The 19609-nt window shown below is 31.9% G+C and overlaps 1 protein-coding gene across 8 annotated transcripts in view; it reads right to left on the bottom strand.

The window, feature by feature from the left end:
- The window catches only part of NADK2 (NAD kinase 2, mitochondrial), a 57302-nt gene that overhangs the window by 23205 nt on the left and 14488 nt on the right, over positions 1-19609 (bottom strand). For all 8 annotated transcript variants that reach the window (XR_012484807.1, XR_012484808.1, XM_074282647.1 and 5 more), the window contains exons 5-6: positions 7875-7958; positions 6411-6547 (exon numbers count right to left, since the gene is read on the bottom strand). Coding sequence is in view for 6 of the 8 variants with exons in the window: in XM_074282647.1 (XP_074138748.1) it covers positions 6411-6547; positions 7875-7958 (221 nt within the window). In the remaining 2 variants the exon portion in view is untranslated. The remainder of the gene's footprint in view (positions 1-6410; positions 6548-7874; positions 7959-19609) is intronic.

Genomic DNA, 19609 nt, shown 5'->3' with positions numbered 1-19609 from the left:
GAGATTATGGTGGTGAATATTACTGATTGTATAATGAGAATAAACATTCAAAGTTAAACATAACCAGAACTATGAATGAATGACAATCGATGAGGAACAACTCCTGGGAATCTTAGCACTAACATCATTACTAGTTAGAACTCTAATATAGGAAGGTCCAGAGAACTTTGAAATTCCACTTGGTTACAATCTTCAATATCTAACTCTCCTACTTTCTTTATAAAACAAAGCCTATTTTTTTTATATTACTGCTTGGTACCTCAATTCATTTCTTTCCTTGTACCAACAAAATACAAAGAACTATCACATAAGTAACAAAACTAAATTTTAAACTAATTATATTTTAATAGAACTCATCACTGATTATAAGAGTGATTCTCAAATTAGCTAAGTAAATTCAAAATATCAACATGTTAAAATAAGGTTCTAAATTAATATGAAATGAAAAGTAAAATGAGAAAGATGGATTACAACTAGAACATCTAACTGTTGTGGAAAAAATATAGATGGAGGAATAGCCATTAACAGATGATTATCATTTCCTAAATTTTAACCTATATAAATGTGTTGCCACAATGATGAGATCAAAGGGCCCAGAAATTAGCCTCATTTGGAAAATATCTTATTTTGCTAAATAGAGAATATGAACTCATTTTTACTGAGGAGGATGGTAAAAAGAATAGGCAAGTATTGCTTTAAAACAATAAGTAGTGATGGCAGGAACAAATTTATAGAAAGCTTGACCAGAAACTCAAATGAGAACCCAAAGAGAAATGATAATGAAAACTTGAAGAAGGATAACACAAAGCAAAAACTAGAAAAGATCTATGACTTTTGTAACAAATTGCTTTTGATATCATTGGCGCAACCATATTTGAAATCTATCAGTTCTATCTATTCTACATCAGGCATTAAAAATTAAGAAATAAGGTGAAAAAATAGCCTAATTAGGTCAAATAACACAATTCTGAAAGCACCGAGGAATCAATTCTCAAGGAATCTGATAGAATGATACTTGAACAGAAAAAATCTTGACTCTTAATACCAAAAAAGTGACATATCAGAAACTGCTGATTTTTATGATTCCCTAATCCCCAAATGTGACCTTTGTTGAGATTAAGTAGGGACATTTTTATTATTAACATTCATTTGTCTATATAAACCCTAATATATGTATTTTTAAAGGAGTCATTATGCATGAGAAAATGTCAATTTTTCCATTCAGTAGGAATGAGAAAAAGCCTAAGATTCTGCAAACAAAAGATAAAACAAACTTATCTGTCCACTACAAGGTCATGCAGAGAATCCCACAGCCTTCTTAAACACAAACTTAAGATAACTGACAAATTCAGCTATTAATTTATTCCAATAACAATCAGGCTCATACCCTCTTCCCAACTCTCACAAATTCCTCAGAGTAGACATTCCAAATCATCTTTTCTCTCCTTAAACTTTGTAATGATCTTGGCTAAGACTATAGTCATTTTTTGACATAAACTACCTCACACTTCTCCCTCCATATCACAAAATCTCATTGTTTTCTCTCATCAATCAGCTCATTCCCTCTTAATCTATGAGGATGAGGTAGACCTAACTGCTAGTCACTTGTGACTATTTCACCCCCTCCCATTTACTCAAGGAATCTATTCAGGAATCCCTCCTTTTTCATACATATTCAGCCTATGGCCAATCAGCAAGCTGTCCCAAACCATTCTCAAATAAAGAATTACAAACTATTAACAATTATAACAAAGACTGTTCCAGATAACAAAAAAATACAAATCAAAACAATTCTGAGGCTTCACTTCATACAAAATTGGCAAGTTCATACCCAACCATTGGGGAGTAGTTAAAGAAATTGTGATCCATAAGCATAATAGAATAGTATTACACTGTAAGAAATAACAAATATAATGAATTCAGAGAATTATTGGAACTGTTATATAGTAAAGAAAGCAGAACCAGAAAAATATACACAATGACCACAGTAATGTAAAGGGAATGGGTTAGATAGGAGTATGTGTTGAATTACGTGTCTTAAGCTCCACAGGGTCTTCTTGTCTTGTATTAGTATTCCCGCCTCTGCACGGGAAGGTCACTTCACTAAAATTAAACTGAATGTTGAACAATTAAAATGACCAAGAGAAGATTTAACAAAGTGTAGCTCTCTCACTTCATTATAGAAGAGGAGGACTTGAGGTATGCTGTTAGACTCAACTCATGTGTTGAATGATTTGGCAGAACTATTTTTCCTCTTTTAAAAAAATCTGCACATGGGATGCTTGCCGGGTAAAGAGGCAGAAGGGATATGTAAATATATAGATATATAAATACACACACACATAAGATATATATATATATGTATGTATATATATATATGCATATAGATATATAGATATAGATATTCACATATTTTTAATGAAAATGATGTAAACACATAATATATTATAAAAGTACCACTTGTGGGATTTAAATATCACAGTTCTAGATGTGGTATAGCCATATTCCCCATCAAATTATATGAAAAGTTCTCAAAGAGAAAAATGAAAAGATATTTACAAAGACAAAATTCACTAAAGCAACAGACAGAAAACTTTAAGGCATTAAAGTAAAGAAAGTAAAAGCTGCATGATAAGGTCAAGAGAACACTGGGAAGAAATCTGCATAAGAGGTGACAACTGTGAAAGTATAGAAGGATGACTACCAAGATAGCAAAAAGGAAGAAAAAAATACCAAAAGCATAGAAAAAAGTTTAGACCTAATACCAAAAAGGATGACTAAAAAACATCAAAAAGGTATCAATATATGTCTACTTTCACCCCATATGAAAATATACAAAGGTGTAGTAAATAGAGAACTGGCCAGAAACCAGGAAAATCTGAGTTCAAGTCTTATCTGTACCACTTATTGAGTTTATGATCTTGGGAAAGTCCCAACCTCTCAGTATTCTAAACAACCCAGACTCAAAATTTCAAAAAGATGCTGAGCTCCACTGGTAGAGTGCAAAAACTCAATATATCAATGAAGTAACAGGTCCAAATCCTAATACTATGAGATTAAAAGATTGCAAGCCACTTGGGGTTATTAAAGGCATTATATAAACATTTGTGTAAACAAATTTAAAGAGAATCCCTTACATACATATTGACAAAGAGGATAATAGTAGAGAACAGTAGACTTTTGTAAACAACATTCTATAGCAAATCATATCTGTACCATTACATAATTGTCTGGAAAATAGAGATTAAGATTCCCCGGTGTTTATAGTTTGATTTTTTAAGTGCATTTGATTTGGTCAAGCTAAATGGCCAGTTAATAAACTATTCTAACAAGTTACCTCTCAAGATTCCTTGAAAGGCATAAATATCCTTGGTAATGACCTGAAAGTCAATAAATAGAAAAAATTTATAAAACAAGGAGATATTTTCAACAAAAGAGCTTTTCTCTCTGATGGAGAAGATCCAGTCAAGTGCAAGTTTAAGAGGCAATCTCTAGGGATGGTAAGATGTCATTCACTTTTTTTTTTTTTATTTGTGGATGATATAGTGTTAGAAGTATTATTGAGTTTCCTAAAAAGAGAAAGGAAAAGTATCTCTATATAACTGGCATAATGACTCAAGGATTTCTGGAACAGATAAGACAAAGAGACAATGAACTAGGCTCAAAATTAAACAGGAGAGTAGGCTAGATTGCCCCTAAGGAATTGAAAAACTTTAATTATCCCAACCTCCTTCCAGAAACACTCTTTTTTTAAAAAAAATCAATTTCCTACTGATGTTGTTATATATCTAGGAGACATGAAACATAGCTTGAAAAAACCTGAAAATGAATATTACACATAGGATAATCAAAGCACAAATGGTAAATATGAATAGGCTACAATGTATTAGGAAGAACTTTGGAGAAGTAAAGGATATCATCAGGGGAAAATATATAATCATAAAAGAAGATGGATTGGTCTTATGATGAGAGTGAAAAACAGAAAAAAGATCTAGTGGTGAAACTGGGAATGACAAAGGCAACAAGTCATAGAAATCAAAATGTTTCGTGGCTGTTCCTTCTCTATCACTGAAGGACACATCGAAATTGATGAGACCAGAGATTTATTTGAGTATGTTCAAGAGAAGATAAAAAGAAAATTAAAACATCTCCCTGTCTCTAATTTAGAATGGGATGGCTCAATCTTCTAAAATGTCTCCACTGGATTTATGCCTTTCAAATGTCCCACTCTCCCCTTCCTCCCACCAATATATGTCTTTTTAGCAATTATTTTACCTTTTTTTTTAAATAAAAGGGTGGGACAATACCTTTCAAGTGCTAAACACTTGTTACTATATAGCCTGAGAGCCACTGTAGCAAAAAGATTTTCCTGAAAACAGTAGGCAGGCTTACTTTAAATTTTACCTCCTACCACATCTCCAGATTTTTCTTATAACAGCAATAAAATTATACAGGAAAAATATAAGTATAAAACTATTTGCCATAATATGACTGAAAAATTACCTATAATTCTATTAATGTTAGTTTAACTGAAGAAAGAAAATAAATTTGGGGTTGAGACACCTCAAAACATTTGCAATAAAATGAATTAGCACATATAATCTAGAAGATAACTACATATAAACCCAATAAGATTTTTATTTCAAAGGAGTTACATGCCATGCAGATGGTAGAGAAAAAGAGAAAGCTTTTATATATTTAAAGGTCTATCAACTAAAGTTTTGCCTCAATGTCTTTTGATGTTACACAAATGATCTTATATCATCCCAGTCTATTATATCATACTACAATGTGAGCTCCCATAATCTCTCCTAATTGTAAAAGATTAAAATGTACAGCCCAGCAAGAGCTTAGCTAAATTCAGTGAAGGAAATACGATTGTATTTTATGTACACTCAATTCATTAAAAATCTTATTATGTGTCAGGCACTGTGCTAGTTACTGGGAATATCAAGATAGAAATAAAACAGACCCTTCCCTTTAAATAATTAACATTTTCTGGCAGGTGCTTACATGCTTATATTTGATCAAAGTGTCAGTAAAATGCTAGATTATATGTTGCCTCCAAATCATCATTCAATTAAACAAACATTTACAAAACATTTGCAATTTAGAAGGCATGTGTATTAGATGGTAGAGACAAAAGACAAAAATCAAACTATTCTTGAGTTCAAGAACATAAATTTCTACTGGAGGGATACTGATCTTACACAGATAAATATAAGGTAATTTGAAAAGGGAACGTGTTCTAAAAATTAGAAGGTTTTAGGGAAGATATAACATTTGAACTTATCTTTCAAGGAAAAAGATTCCAAAAGATAAGTTGAAGAGGTAGATCAATTCCAGCACACACAAAAAAAAAATTTGGTACTGGTACAAATGATTGGGGAACAGAAGACAACACTAGTTTGAGATATAATTATTAGTGTAGTTATACTGGAATGCATAATGTATCAATTGGAGCAATGAAAAATATTACAGGAAAGAAAAGATGGCGTTAGAATATCCTAAGCTATAAATTCTAAGCTTAAGAGTATACATTTTATCCTAAATGCAGCAGGCAACTCTGAGCAAAGACAGATAGTCAAGACATGCTTATGCATAACAAAAACAAAAACAAAAACTTTGGCAATTGTGTTAAAGACAGATTAGAGAGAGGAAAAAATGGAAACCATATCTGAGTGGAGAGACAGTTATCAATACAATAAAGAAGAGAGTCTAGAATGACTCTAAAGTTATGAACTGAATTGAAGATAGTCATGCTTTCTTTCTTTTTTTAATGAGGTATGATTTTTTTTCTTTTTTTCCCTCTCTCTCTCTCTTTTTTTTTTGCTGAGGCAATTGGGATTAAATGACTTGCCCAGGGTCACACAGCTAGGAAGTGTTAAGTGTCTGAGACCAAATTTGAACTCAAGTCCTCCTGTCTTCAGGGCTGATGATCTATCCACTGCACCACCTAGATGTTCCTTATGCTTTCAATAGAAATCTTGAGAGATGGGTTAAATAGGCTGAGGTAAATGGGCTATTTGTAAAAGTGTAAATAAGTGATGTAATGAAAATATGTGATGATAGATTGTATAAAAAGTGATTGAAAGAATCTGTCTGGAATCTGCTAAAAAAAAAAAAAAGTCCACATTTTCTGGTACATCCAATTCATAATTCTTTATATTAATGAAAAACAAAAGGGAAATCATAAGTGAAGGAATAAAATCTCATTTCATCCCACATTCATAACTAAAATATCCCACTTATTCTATGGAGTGTTCTCTTCAGTTTTAAGTACTTCATTTAAGTAATAAAGTACCTCAAAATAGACAAATATACAAAATAATTGATCTAACCTCAAAATTGAAAACAAAAAGCCAAGGTAACCTCAGATAAAGTATAATATTGACAACATTTCTACCTACTCTGATCACAGATTCTTGAACTGTTGAGGGCCTTGCTATGTTGATCCAAACTCAGCTGTTGTTCATGGAGATCTACAGGAATTGGGTTTATTCCAGTTCCTTCAAGGTATAACCTGATTCGCTGCCTCCATAGCCACCTTGAAAGGGGGGAAAAAAGTAATTTCAGAGTGGCATACATGAACGTAACAAAGTTTATATATTAAAACAATAATATCAAATATACAAATCAATTATATGAGCTATTTATACCTGAAAAAAAAAACTGAACAAAATCAAGAGATTACCTATTTAAGGCAGGGTCTCTCTTAAAAGAAGAAATGAATCACATCTGTTTCTCTTTGAAAATTCTAAATAGATTTATTAAAGAAAGATCTAGGAAATCTGTTCAAAAATCTACTGTTACCTCATTAACTACACAATGTTTTCCTGAACTCCAGTTGTAAAAAAAACTAACAGTATGCTACATTTTAAATAGTAATATAAATGAAATTTGTACTTAATTAAATCTCTCTCAAGTTTACATCCCAATTCTTTAATACCAATGTTAAGAACAGATACAAAAAGTATATAAGCACACACTTTGTAAATTTAATGAATTTAACAAGGCTTCTTTTTAGGTAAAAATTATTTTAGAAAGGTACCCAAACTCTTTGGAGGGACAAAAATATCATTCGTTACATCCAAGCAATAATTAAAATAACACCACATAGTAAAATTAGATTTAGTGTAGCTCTATGAGTACTTTAGAGAATAGTTTCCTCAGTGCATAAGAAAAATACAAATTGCAAGACTAACCTGGTCACTTTCAAATAAACTTAAATCAAGTGGTCTTGACATATCTAGCTATCTAGTAACTATATAAGTGTAACCTATTGCCATTACTAAATGACAATACTTACTACTTACTAAAATGGAAGGGAAGAATATGATTTAATCCTCCTAGAAGTATTTGAAAAGTCAAGGTAAGAGATGAAGAACAGCACTAGAATTAGAGTTTTTCAAAAATTCAACTATTCTTATTGATAAGAGCAAATTGAAGCAAAAGAAAATTGAATCACAGAAAAATGAGAAACCCAATTCCAGCCAATAATTTCAACTATATAACCTTTATAAACTACTACAAACATGTAATAAGGTACATTAAGTAAAGAACCAACTTCTTTAAATGCAGGGAAACTATTGCCAGCAATTGCATTATAATCCCACATCAAGTATTTGTTATGGCCATAATTTAAATTAGTTCTAAATGGGGTTAGGGAAGGCAAATTGCACCTACTTTACTATAATGATTCAACTAGTCAGTTACCTTTTTAATGACTAATTTGAAAATTTAATTAATATTATATCAAGTTATCTAATTCATGTTCAGCAGGTTTAAAAGACATATTTATATAATTTCTAGTTATAAAATTTTATCTCAAGAGCATTTCTTTATAAATGTAAAGAGTAACAAGATAATCCTACCTGAACTCACCACGATAAAGCTTCTGTAGTGCTTCTGGAAATGAGTGTGTATATCGCACAGGCAGACATAAATGACCCTCAGACCTTTGTTTTATAGATTTAGCAGAGTTAGGGAGATGAAAAAGAGAAATTTTTCATTTATAAGGGTAATATAACATACTTATATTAAGTTGTAGTTTACCTTATAAAATAAACTCTTATTTTCCATAATATAGTGGCATATCAACTTAAGATTAAAATCTACACTCAACATAATCTATAAATATAATAAACAGTACATAATATACAATAATATTTAATGTCTATATCAAATTAAAATTGAAACTGAAGGTTATTTAAAAGACTATACCCTTAAAGAATTCATATTAAATATACATTATTTAGAAATAATGGAGAACCAACACTAAGAATACTTTTTTTTTTTTTTTTTGAGATTGGGCCTCCCTATTTCACCTAGACTGGAAATGCAATGGCCTTGGGCAGGCCTGAACCTACTGATAATTGGCACAGAAATTTTGACATGCTCCATTTTCAACCTGGACTATTTTCATTTAGTTCATCTCATGGCCCTCCATATGGTCCTGGAATTAATGTGGATTTCCATTGGGCTCTAACCTTACTACAGCTCAGAACTCCCAAGTTCAAGTCATCCATCAGCCTCAGTAACCCTGGAGCAAGAAATATTAGCATTCAATACCTCACCTACCTTCAAAAAGAAAATTTTGTAAAGGATAGGAAAATATGAATCAGTGCAACAGTGGTCCCAATACATAACAAGACAATTTTTAGTACCAGAAGCATAAGAACTGAAGAATAATTCTGGCAAATTTAAAACCTCTAAAAAGTTAATTCATGATTATACTGGTTGCTGTGGGCAAAGATAAGCTCTTTGAAGAAAACAAAAACATGAAAGAATTTAAAATTTTTCTTACCATTCCAAATGTAATATAAATGGTAAGCAAAAAACTACTCTATATAAACTTTTTGGAATTACACTGGTGATATCTGTGTTATGTTAGTTACCTCCTTCTAAATAATTAAGAAAATTTTCAGATAATGAATCATGATAATGAGAAAGAACAGATTGTAGTTAGGAGCTCCCTAAAAAATGTAGATTGAGTCTGAAAATGAGATACAATCACAAAGCCTTTAAAGAAGTTGTATTTCTTCACAACACAAGGTTTTACAAGCGTTGTTGAAGAATTGTCCATTTTATTTGAAAAAATAAAAAGCTTTAACAACAACAACAACAAAAAAGTTGTATTTATAAAAACAAGAAGCCCACTTTTTCTGTTCCCGACAAAGAGAGCTTAAGATACCATTTAACCATCGAGTCTTATTTAGGCTTTTTCACAGTCCATTTCCTTTTTTCTACCAGGATACATACATCCTATTAAAACTGTAAACTCCATAAAGATTTAACTTTCTATTATAGTTCTCTATAAAAACTTTTTCTCAGTTTAACAATACTAGACATGACTCTCAAAGTCAGAGCAAGTTCTATCACTATCACTGCCTGTGACTAACTTCTCTGGCTATGAGTACTACTTCTGTAAAGGAAATAAGATCAGATGGCCTCTGGGATCCCATCTAGCTCTAAACCTTAAGAGTTCTTTCACTTCAGTCAGTCAATTGGCATTTATTACATGCCTATTAATAGGCTTGACTAAAGAATAAAGGGCAGAAATTGGTCTCTTTTCTCAATGAACTAAAAGTCTAATGGGGGAGACAACATGCAAGCTACTATCCACAAACAAGATAGATCCAGTATAAAACAGGGATAGGGATGAGGAAAGAGTCTCAGAGACATGGCCCTAAAATTAAATAATCTTGGAAAAGGTTTCTTATAGAAGGTATGATTTTAAGCTGTGACAAAGGAAGCCAGGAAACTGGAGACAAAGATGAGAAGAGAGAGTTATAGAACTGGGAGAAAAAAGTGAAAATGTTCAGTCAAAAAATAAGGTTGTAACACATGTGCAAAAAATGTTTGTAGCAGTTCTTTTTGTAGTGGCAAAGAACTGAAAATTGAGGGATGCCCATCAGTAGGAGAATGCCTGAAGAAATTACAGTATATGAATGTAATGGAATAATAAATAATGAGCTGGCTCATTTCAGAAAAATCTAGAAAGACTTAAATTAACTGATTCTGAGTGAACTGAGGTATCTTGGCTCTTATAAACAATGAGATGATTCAAGGTAAATCCAATAGACTTGGAAAATTCCAGTCATGTTCAGAGAGAATTATGGAGACTGAATGTGGATCAAAGCATAGTAATTTCATCTTTTTTGTTGTCATTACTTAGTTGTGTTTTTTTTCTTATGTTTTTTTCCCTTTTAATATTATTCTTGCACAACATGACAAATATGAAAATATTTTAAAATTTAAAAGAACTGTTTAAAAGAATTTTAAATATTTAATCTATATCAGATTGCTTACTGTCTGGAAAGAGGGGAGGTAAGGGAAGGAGGGAGAAAAATCTAGAACACAAAGTCTTAAAAAAACGAATGTTGAAATATTTTACATGTATTTGGAAAATATAATACTATTGAAAATTTAAAAAATTAAAATGGGATCACAAAGGAGGAAAAGGGGGCCAGTATTAGTACAAAGAGGAGTGTAAAGTATAAGACTGGAAAGGTAAAAAGGGGTTGGATAAAGAAAGACTTTAAAAGATTTTATATTTGTTTGTGGAAATAAGAGGGAGCTACTAAAATCTATTGAATGAGTAGTAAGGAATATGTTAGGCCTATATTCCTGGATTATCAATTTGACCGCTGAGTGAAATGGAAAGAAATTTGAAAGGGAAAACCAAATGGCAGATAATTTCAATAGCCCAGGCAGAGGTTTTCTTTACAGAACACATCTGGTTTTAACATCAATCTCTGATTCTGTTCCATCTCTGAAACTGTAATGCTGAACACAAATTACTATTTTTGCCACATTTGCTAAATTATTTATACTCCTGACCCTCTACTGTTACTTTTTCCATCTGCTGTCTTTGTTAGATTACATACTCCTTTCCTGTACTAAAAGGGAAACAATTCATTACTATTTTTATTATATTACAAGCCTCCTCAAAGCTCAAGAGCTTGTCAAATTTTATTTTTAAAAACCTGAACTTAAACATAAAAAATTTTAAATTCCATATGTATTTTGGAATAGAAAGATTGTAAACACAAAAGCAAATCTCTACAATAGCTTGTTTTCTTTTTATGTATAAAATAAATTCATCATGCAGCTTTCAGATTGACTTGCTTATCTACAATTTGTTCTGATTCTTCTGGTTTGGGTTTGTTTGTGGTTTTTTTGGGGAGAGAGGAAGAAAAAGAAGGCTCTCCTTAAACCTACTCTTCTACCTCTTTTAAAAATTGAAAAAAAAAAAAAAAAAACTACAGTAAATACACACTTAAAACAAATCTCCACTTTTGTTATGCCAAAAACTGTTATACCTCATTTTACATCTTAAATCACTTACCAAAAGGGAGGTAACATACTTCATCTCATTTCTCTTGAATTGTGGCTGGTCACTACAACCAGAGTCTTTTAATATCATCTCTCAATCTTGTAATCATCATATAAATTATTCTCTTGGTTCTACTCACTTCATTCTGAATTAGTTTATGTAAGTCTTCCCAAATTTCTCTGAAACAATCTCTGTTGTCATTTCTTATTGTACAATTTTCCCTTACATTATGTATAACTATGTATAATCAATTCTATAACTAATGGGTATTCTACTTAATTTCTAGTTTTTTGCAACCATGAAAAGAGAAGCTCTAATTATTTTGTATATATGACTCCTTTTCTTTGATCTTACTGGGGTATAAACATAGTGTTGGTATTGCTGGGGCACAAGTTTGCATAATTTAATGGCATTGGAGGAACAGTTCCAAATTGCTTTCCAGTAAAGCTAGACCAATTCACTGCTTCAGCTAGAATGGTTCTTTATAGTTTTCAATAAACTAAAGACTATCCATTCTAGACTATCCTACTATGTCTAATTGTTTCTATATGCATCTAATCCAATCCACTGACCAACTTTATTTATTTTTTGAGTCAAATTACCTGCTAGTCTCCCTGACTCAAATATTCTTGATAATTGTTTTGAATATGCAATTTGAAATTTAGTCCCATTAGACTCCCATGTTTCTCACTCTCCCCCCCCCCCTCACTTCCTAAGAATCTTTTCCTTTTGTTTCTCCCAGTAGATTCTTTATATTTTTATGCTATGATAATTCTTGGGGCAGGGGGCTGATGCAATGGATAGGGTACCAGATCTGAAGTCTGCAAGATCTGAGTTAAATTCCATCCCACATTTACTATGTGACCCTAGGCAAGTCACTTAACCTTATTTGCCTCAGTTTCCTCATCTGTAAAACACTAGCTGATATTTTTTTTTCACAGTATACTTAAATATGGAAGATTTCTTTTTTATATTTTTCATTTTATTTTATATCATAACTCTGCTGAAACTCCTGTTTCAATTAATTTCACTTAATTTTTAATTGAACATCTAGTTGCCCAAATAAATCTGTAAAAATTTGCTCCTTTTCTTCTTAACTTCAATTTTTTTCTCATCTTATAGTTCTAGCTAATACTTCTAGCACCATATTTATAGAAATAATCTTGATATGCTTGCTTTACTCCTGGTATGAATGGAAAGATCTCTATACTTTATCTCCATTAGATATGATGTTGATCTTGGCTTTGGATAGATACCACTTGCCAAAAAATGAAGAGACCCATTTATTCTTAACTTAAATTTTTTGGTGTTTCTAATAATGTGTTGTATCTTATCAAAAAAAAAAATTTCAATCTCTATTGATACAATTCTTTAATTTCTATTTTTGTTATTAATATGGTCTATTATAGTATTCCTAACACTAAACCAGTGGTCCTCAAACTTTTTAAATAGGGGGCCAGTTCACTGTCCCTCAGATTGTTGGAGGGCCAGACTATAGTAAAAACAAAAACTCAACACTCTGTCTCCACCCTTCAACCCATTTGCCACAACCCAGCAGGCCACATAAACATCCTCAGTGGGCTGCATCTGGCCCACTGGCCATAGTTTGAGAACCCCTGCACTAAACCAATCTTGAATAAAATCAACACAATCATAGTAAATAAACTTTTTGATGTGTTAGTGAAGTCTCTTTACTAATGTTTAATTCCAAATTATTCAAAATTAAGTAATCAATTAGCAATACTGGTTATTGTTCTTCTGTTGTCTCTTCCTATTATAATTATCAAAAAAAATCATATTTTATCAGAAATAATCTGCTACGATACCTTTTCTTATTTTTGCAAAAAAATTATGGAACATGAGATTTAATTACCCTTTGAATGTGTGACAGAATTCACTTGTGATGCTGGGTTTTTCTTTTAATTTTAATTTTTTTTTTTTTTTAGGAATACATTTATAGCTTTCTTTTTCTAAGAGTGTGTTATTTAAGTTCTATTTTCCTTGTTCTGTTATTCTAAATATTTTAAATTTTTTAAAATATTCATCCATTTCATTAAGTTGATAGTATTATTGGCACAGAATTGGGCAAAGTAGTTTGGGTTTTTTAAAGTTAATTTATTTAAAACAAATGCAAAAGAGAAAAAGAAAAAAAAAATTGCAATGTGTACAATAGAACATGAGGATCCAAAATAGGAGACAGCATCAATTTCAAAAAAACCTAGATAATATTATACATTTTCAACCTTTTTTTTTTTTTTTGCTTCTTTGTATGTTTTCTTTTGTTCTTTGCTGTGCACTTACTTTTATAGTTTTCCCCTTTCTTCCTCCTCTCTCCCCAAAAAGCTACAATTAAGCATGTCTCAGGGCCACCTCTGGACCCCCAGCTGCCTACTGTCAACCCCCATGACCTGCCTGGCACCAGCAATTCTTTCCTTGGGATCAACAGTAATTCCAGTGATGCTGGAACCTCTGGAACAACTTCAACTGGTCCTCCTAAACTCCAGGGCCAATGCTCTACTTAACTGCATTACCTCGCTATCCCAATAGTTTCTAATAAAACTTTTTTTTCCTTTTCTTCTTATTCATTTATTACAATTTTACTTTCCATTTTTAATACTGGCTATTTGGTTTTCCTATCTTTGACTTTCAGAATTTCTATCTTGGTGTTTAATTAGAGCTTTTGGGTTTCTCGGTTTTCTAGGGATTTAAAAAAAAAATTGCAGGCCTTCTTCCTTGATCTCTCTTTTATTGATCAAAGTGTTTTGAAATATAAAATTTCCCCTAAAGACTACTTTGGTTGCATACTTTCCCCCTCCCTCTCTTTCCCCAAAGGATATATTTTGTCTTATTTTCTTTTGCTTTGAGGACCTTACCTGATATTTCTGTGATTTTCTTTGACCAAAAATCCCTTAAGATTATTTGGTCTTTAAATAAGTTTTAATCCTTTCTTCAATATCCCTTTATCCATCATAATTTTCAATGTACTGTGATCAGTAAGAGATTTGTTTTTCTGTACTTGTTTGCGAGGTTCTGATGTTCTAATGTCATCTTTTGTAAAAATATCATTTGAAGAAACACACATACAAACTGTTCCATTCTTGTTCAGTTATCAGCAGAGATCAGATCTTTTTTTTTCTTTTAAGGTCCTTGGCTTCTTTTTTGTTTCTTCTAGATTTATCTAGGTCATAACGAAGTATATGCCAAAATCTGTAACTATTATAATTTTATTATATAATTCTCTAAGTAACTCAAACTTTTTCTTTTAAATATTTAGATGCTATGCCATGATAGGTATTATATCCTGATATTAATTCATTAATGTATTTAAGCATAATGTAATTTGATTACTCCCTTTAAATCTTGTCTATTTTTGCTCCTGCCTCAAAGACTGTGATCACTATCTCTACTTTTAAGTATAGCTAAAACAAAATGAATTTTGTCCCATCTCCTCATTGTGAACTTGTGATTCACTACATTTCCTGTAAACAGCACACTGTTGAATTCTGCTTTCTAATACATTCTGGTTTCTTGCATTTTTGTGATTTTACTGCATTCACAGTTAATGCAGTTAATTGTGTATATCTTATTCTTATCATATTCTTATAAATTTCACCTCTTTGACACCTATTCATTTTATATAGGAAAATAAGTGATAATAAAATATTTGAAAAACACTAGTTATCTATGCTTAATACAATCAGCTTCCCCTTGTTTCTCTTCTATTCTCCAGATCTCAAAGATTCTACTCTCTTTCCTTCTAAGCTCTCCTTCATGACTAATTCTTTTCTTTCTCTATTCTACCTCTTATCTAATGTATTTTTACATTAATTTTTCTGTGTCTTTGTGTTTTACATGTGTATGTTTCACCCTCTTTAAACTGTTTTGGAGGGAAGTTAGGTTCAAGTGATAACAGCTTCCTCAATTCTCCTATATATATATATATATATGTATGTGTGTGTGTATATATATATGTATGTGTGTGTGTATATATGTGTGTATATATATTTACATATGTATATGTGTGTATATATTTACATATGTATATATGTGTGTATATATATATGTATGTATGTATGTATGTATGTATGTATAAACCCCAATTATGTGAGAGAAGTTCTATCTTCTTCCTCTACTGCATTCTTCTCTCTCTTTTCTTTCTTCCTTTTCCTCTCTGAAAAATTTGGAATCAATTGTGACACATGGGAAATACATGAACATCCAGCATGATGTACCACAAAGGCAGCACTATGCTTTATGAACAAAGCAGAATTGCAGTAGTACAAAACAAACATGAAGCATATAAATTTAGGAGACCTCTCCACTACAAATGTTCATATCGACTATTTGTGTCCAACCTATGATAGACTTGTGAGATCATATTGGTCTGATCAACCACAATAAGATACACTTACTGTATCTTCCTCAAAATAGTGATGTCATTGTGGTCCTTTCTAAGCATGAAGGACAATAATCAACAATCAGATTTTTTCAACACCTGATGATGTAATCATTTGTTTTTTCAATTGGACTTAGTAATATGATCTATTATGTTTAGAGTGTTCCTAATATTAAATCAACTCTGTGTACAAGGTATAAATCCAACATGGTTATAGCAAATAAACTTTTCTTCTCTTATTGAATTCTCTCTATGATCACTGATGACACCAGGAATCTTTTTTCTCTCTCAGCAATTAGAATATAAATATTTCATCTTAGTACATTCCTAATTAATAAAGCATCTTTACCTATGTTTTTCTTAACTCTTTTAACATTTCAAAATTTCTACTCTGCTCTGATACTCTCAATAATTAAAGATCATTACAGATGCATTTTTTTCTTTGTAGGATTATTCATATTTTTGGAGTCTTTTGGGATATAGTGTTCCAAACTCTCTTCCTCTTAAGGATGATATCCAGCAAAACCCTGTGTGAAGCTGATTATTGCTACTCAGCATACAAATATTTTCCTTCTGATTATTGCTACTCAGCATACAAATATTTTCCTTCTGGCTATTTGCTGTAGTTTTCTTTGATCTAGAACCGCTGGATTCTGACTGATATTCCTAGGTGTTCTCATTTTGGGGTTTCTTGCATGATGTGACTGATGGATTTGTTCTATTTTTTCATTGCATTCTATTTCTAATAAAGTTAAATACTATTTATTTATGATTTCTTGAATTATATATCTTTATCATGGCTATCAGATATTCCAATGATTCAAAGTTGGTTTTTTTTTCCTTCTCAATCTGTTAGTTATTTTTAATATGAAATACTTTATACTTTCTTCTATTTTGTTTTACGGTTTTTTGACTTTAATATTTCTTCTTGTCTCACTGAACTAATAACTTATTTATTCTAATTTTTCAGGGAATCTATTACTTGAGTAAGGTTTTGACCCTTATACAAAAAAAAACTATTAATTCTCCCAAGTCTTTCCTCAAAAACTCATTTTCTTACAATCTTTTCCTCTAGACCTCTCACTTAATTTGTAATATCATTTTAAAATTCTTCCTTCATTTCTTCCAGAAATTCTAGTTGACTCTGGTGCCAAACTGCATTTTCCCTTGAGGATTTTTTTGTGGATGCTAAAGAGTTAATTTTTGCTTTAGGATTTGTGTATTACAACTACACCCAGAGAAGGAACATTGGGAAATGAGTGTAAAATGTTTGCACTATTGTCTCTCTACCCAGGTTACTTACACCTTCGGAATCCAATTCTTACCGTGCAACAAGAAATTTGGTTTTACACACATATATCATATCTAGGATATACTGTAACACATTTATTATGTATGGAATTGCCTGCCATCTAGGGGAGGGAGTAGAGGGAGGGAGGGGAAAATCTGGAAAAGTGAATACAAGGGATAATGTTGTAAAAAAAAAAAAAAAAAAAAAAAAAAAAAACTTACGCATGCATATGTACTGTCAAAAAAAATTGTAATTATAAAATTAATAAGAAAAAAAAAAGGATTTGTGTATTGTGTAGTCCTGACATAGTCTTTTGTGTACTCTTTAATCAGTGTGTTTTTTATGTAGTCTTTTTCATCAGGGATTTTGTTTTTACTCTTTTGGAACTTTCAATCTTATTTTCAGAATTGAGACTTTATGTTAGGACAAGACTATGTACTTCTGAAGGGAACGTCGGGACCTTGTTTGTTCCTGATCTATTTTATATGAGGTACTACTACTTTCTCCCCAAAAATGAATGCTGTCTTGTTCAAGGATCTCAGGACTGACTCAAGCCTGCAAACTCTCAGCATTCCCTAAACAGTCTGAACTAAGGCACAATCTCATTACTGCCTTCCATTCTGAGCTCTGCATATTTCTCATCTCTAAATGAATAGACAGCTGCTGGTCTTAGGCTTAGTCAACTAGTTGGAAAACTCTGAAATTTCAGAGCTGCAGGCTCACCCCGACTCCTGGCTTCCTGCCCTGCTTACTACTCAACTTTAGGATTCAAGCCTCAGTCTATAGGCCAAACCTGGATTCTGCTGTGGTCAGAACAAAAGAACTGTCATATCATCTGTGTTCCACAATCCTTACAGTACAGTTGCACGCCCCAGTATTTATTCTTCGGCAATTTTACCCTCTGATAACAGCAATGTAGCTCTAGGCTCATCACTAGTCTATGCTGTTACATTGCCATTGGCTAAAGCCCTTGTCTGAGTTGGAAGGCCCTAGGACTCTTACTTCTCAGTCAGAATAATACAGTTTTTAGCTTATCTCTACTTCTGCTTTCTACCAGATTTACCAGATGTAGAGCCCTACACTCAATGGGGAAGTGACCAGTCAAGAAGGCTTTTGCAGAACCTTTTAGCAGGCTGAAAATAGGATGGAACCTGTGGCTCTGTCCTCAGGCAGGAAGCAGGAAAAAAAAGGAATATTCAGTGAATGAATTGTTACATTAATTAGACTTGGCAGACCTACATCAGATAACCTATGTCTGCATTTGAATTCAAAAGTCAGTTATGTTTTAAGGCAAACAAGAAATCAAGTAAGTGATGTTTGAATATCATGGATTTTATATATTGACCTCATTGCAAGAGTCAGGCATCCTTTCATTAAGAGTAATAATCAATGAGGTTTTTGTTAAATAAGTAATTAAGTAACAACCATAACAACTCATTTAAATATTTATTTACATAGCACTGGACTAATTTTACACACATGATACTTTACATGTATAAAGTGCTTTCCCAAAATATCTTGAACATATATACATAAATATGCATCTTTCCTACATGATCATTTGGTTTCACTAAAATGAACTATGAGTGTTAGTTCCCACTTGTATTTTTTCTTTATTCTTTACCCCATTCTACTGTGTTTTATTTGTTGCCAAGTAACTTATATACACCCAAGTGAGTCCACTGAATATTCAGAAATGGAACTAAATTATAGCAAAAAGAATTAAAGCTGAAATTTTGAAGAGTATGAGACACCACAATTTGTTTCTAAGAAAGATTAAGTATAGCAAATAGCTTAAGAGAACAATAGTTTAGATACCTTTCTCCCTGAAAGGAGATAAAACTTATAACCTCTTTTTTTTTTTCTTTTTCCTTTTCTGAGGCAAGGGTTAAGTGACTTGCCCTGGGTCACACAGCTAGAAGTGTTAAGTGTCTGAGACTACATTTGAACTCCTGAATTCAGGACTGGTGCTATCCACTGCGCCACCTAGCTGTCCCCAAACGTATAACCTCTTAAGGACCCTTCTGAATTTTCCATGGGTAAAACCAGTATAAAAGGGATATCATCTTGCTATGGTACACCACTTCCCGATATCTCCTGAGTTTACACAAATTAGTAATAGTTTTCTGATTGAGATTTTCATAAATTTATGGGGAAAATTACCATTTAAAAAAATCACTTCAAGAATCATTTTAATGTAAATATAAACACAAATGTAAAATACCTCCAGATATAAGAACAAGCACTCAAATTACCTGCTTAATAAGCAGATCAAATTTCCAAAGAAACTGGATTTATAGTATACTCATACAAAAAAAACATAGCCTGTCTGGTTGAGGTCATGGTACTGTTTTCTCTGAGTCAAAAGGCTTCTTGTCAAGGAGAAAGGAATCAGCAAATTCACCACAACAGAATTCTCTAATACTCAGCTAATTCAAAGACTACTCTCTAAAGTAATTACTAGCTCTCACTCTCCAAAGTAATCCAAAATCCAAAAAAGATTTCTACTGTGGAAACTCTTTCCTCAGGGATGATTCTCTACTACTCAACCCAACTAGAAATAAACCTTCTTCCCATGGATGAG

This window comes from Sminthopsis crassicaudata, chromosome 1 (genome assembly GCF_048593235.1).
Source record: "Sminthopsis crassicaudata isolate SCR6 chromosome 1, ASM4859323v1, whole genome shotgun sequence".
NCBI lineage: Eukaryota > Metazoa > Chordata > Mammalia > Dasyuromorphia > Dasyuridae > Sminthopsis > Sminthopsis crassicaudata.
Note: the sequence above shows the minus strand (reverse complement) of the source record. Positions and strands in the feature narration are given on the sequence as shown.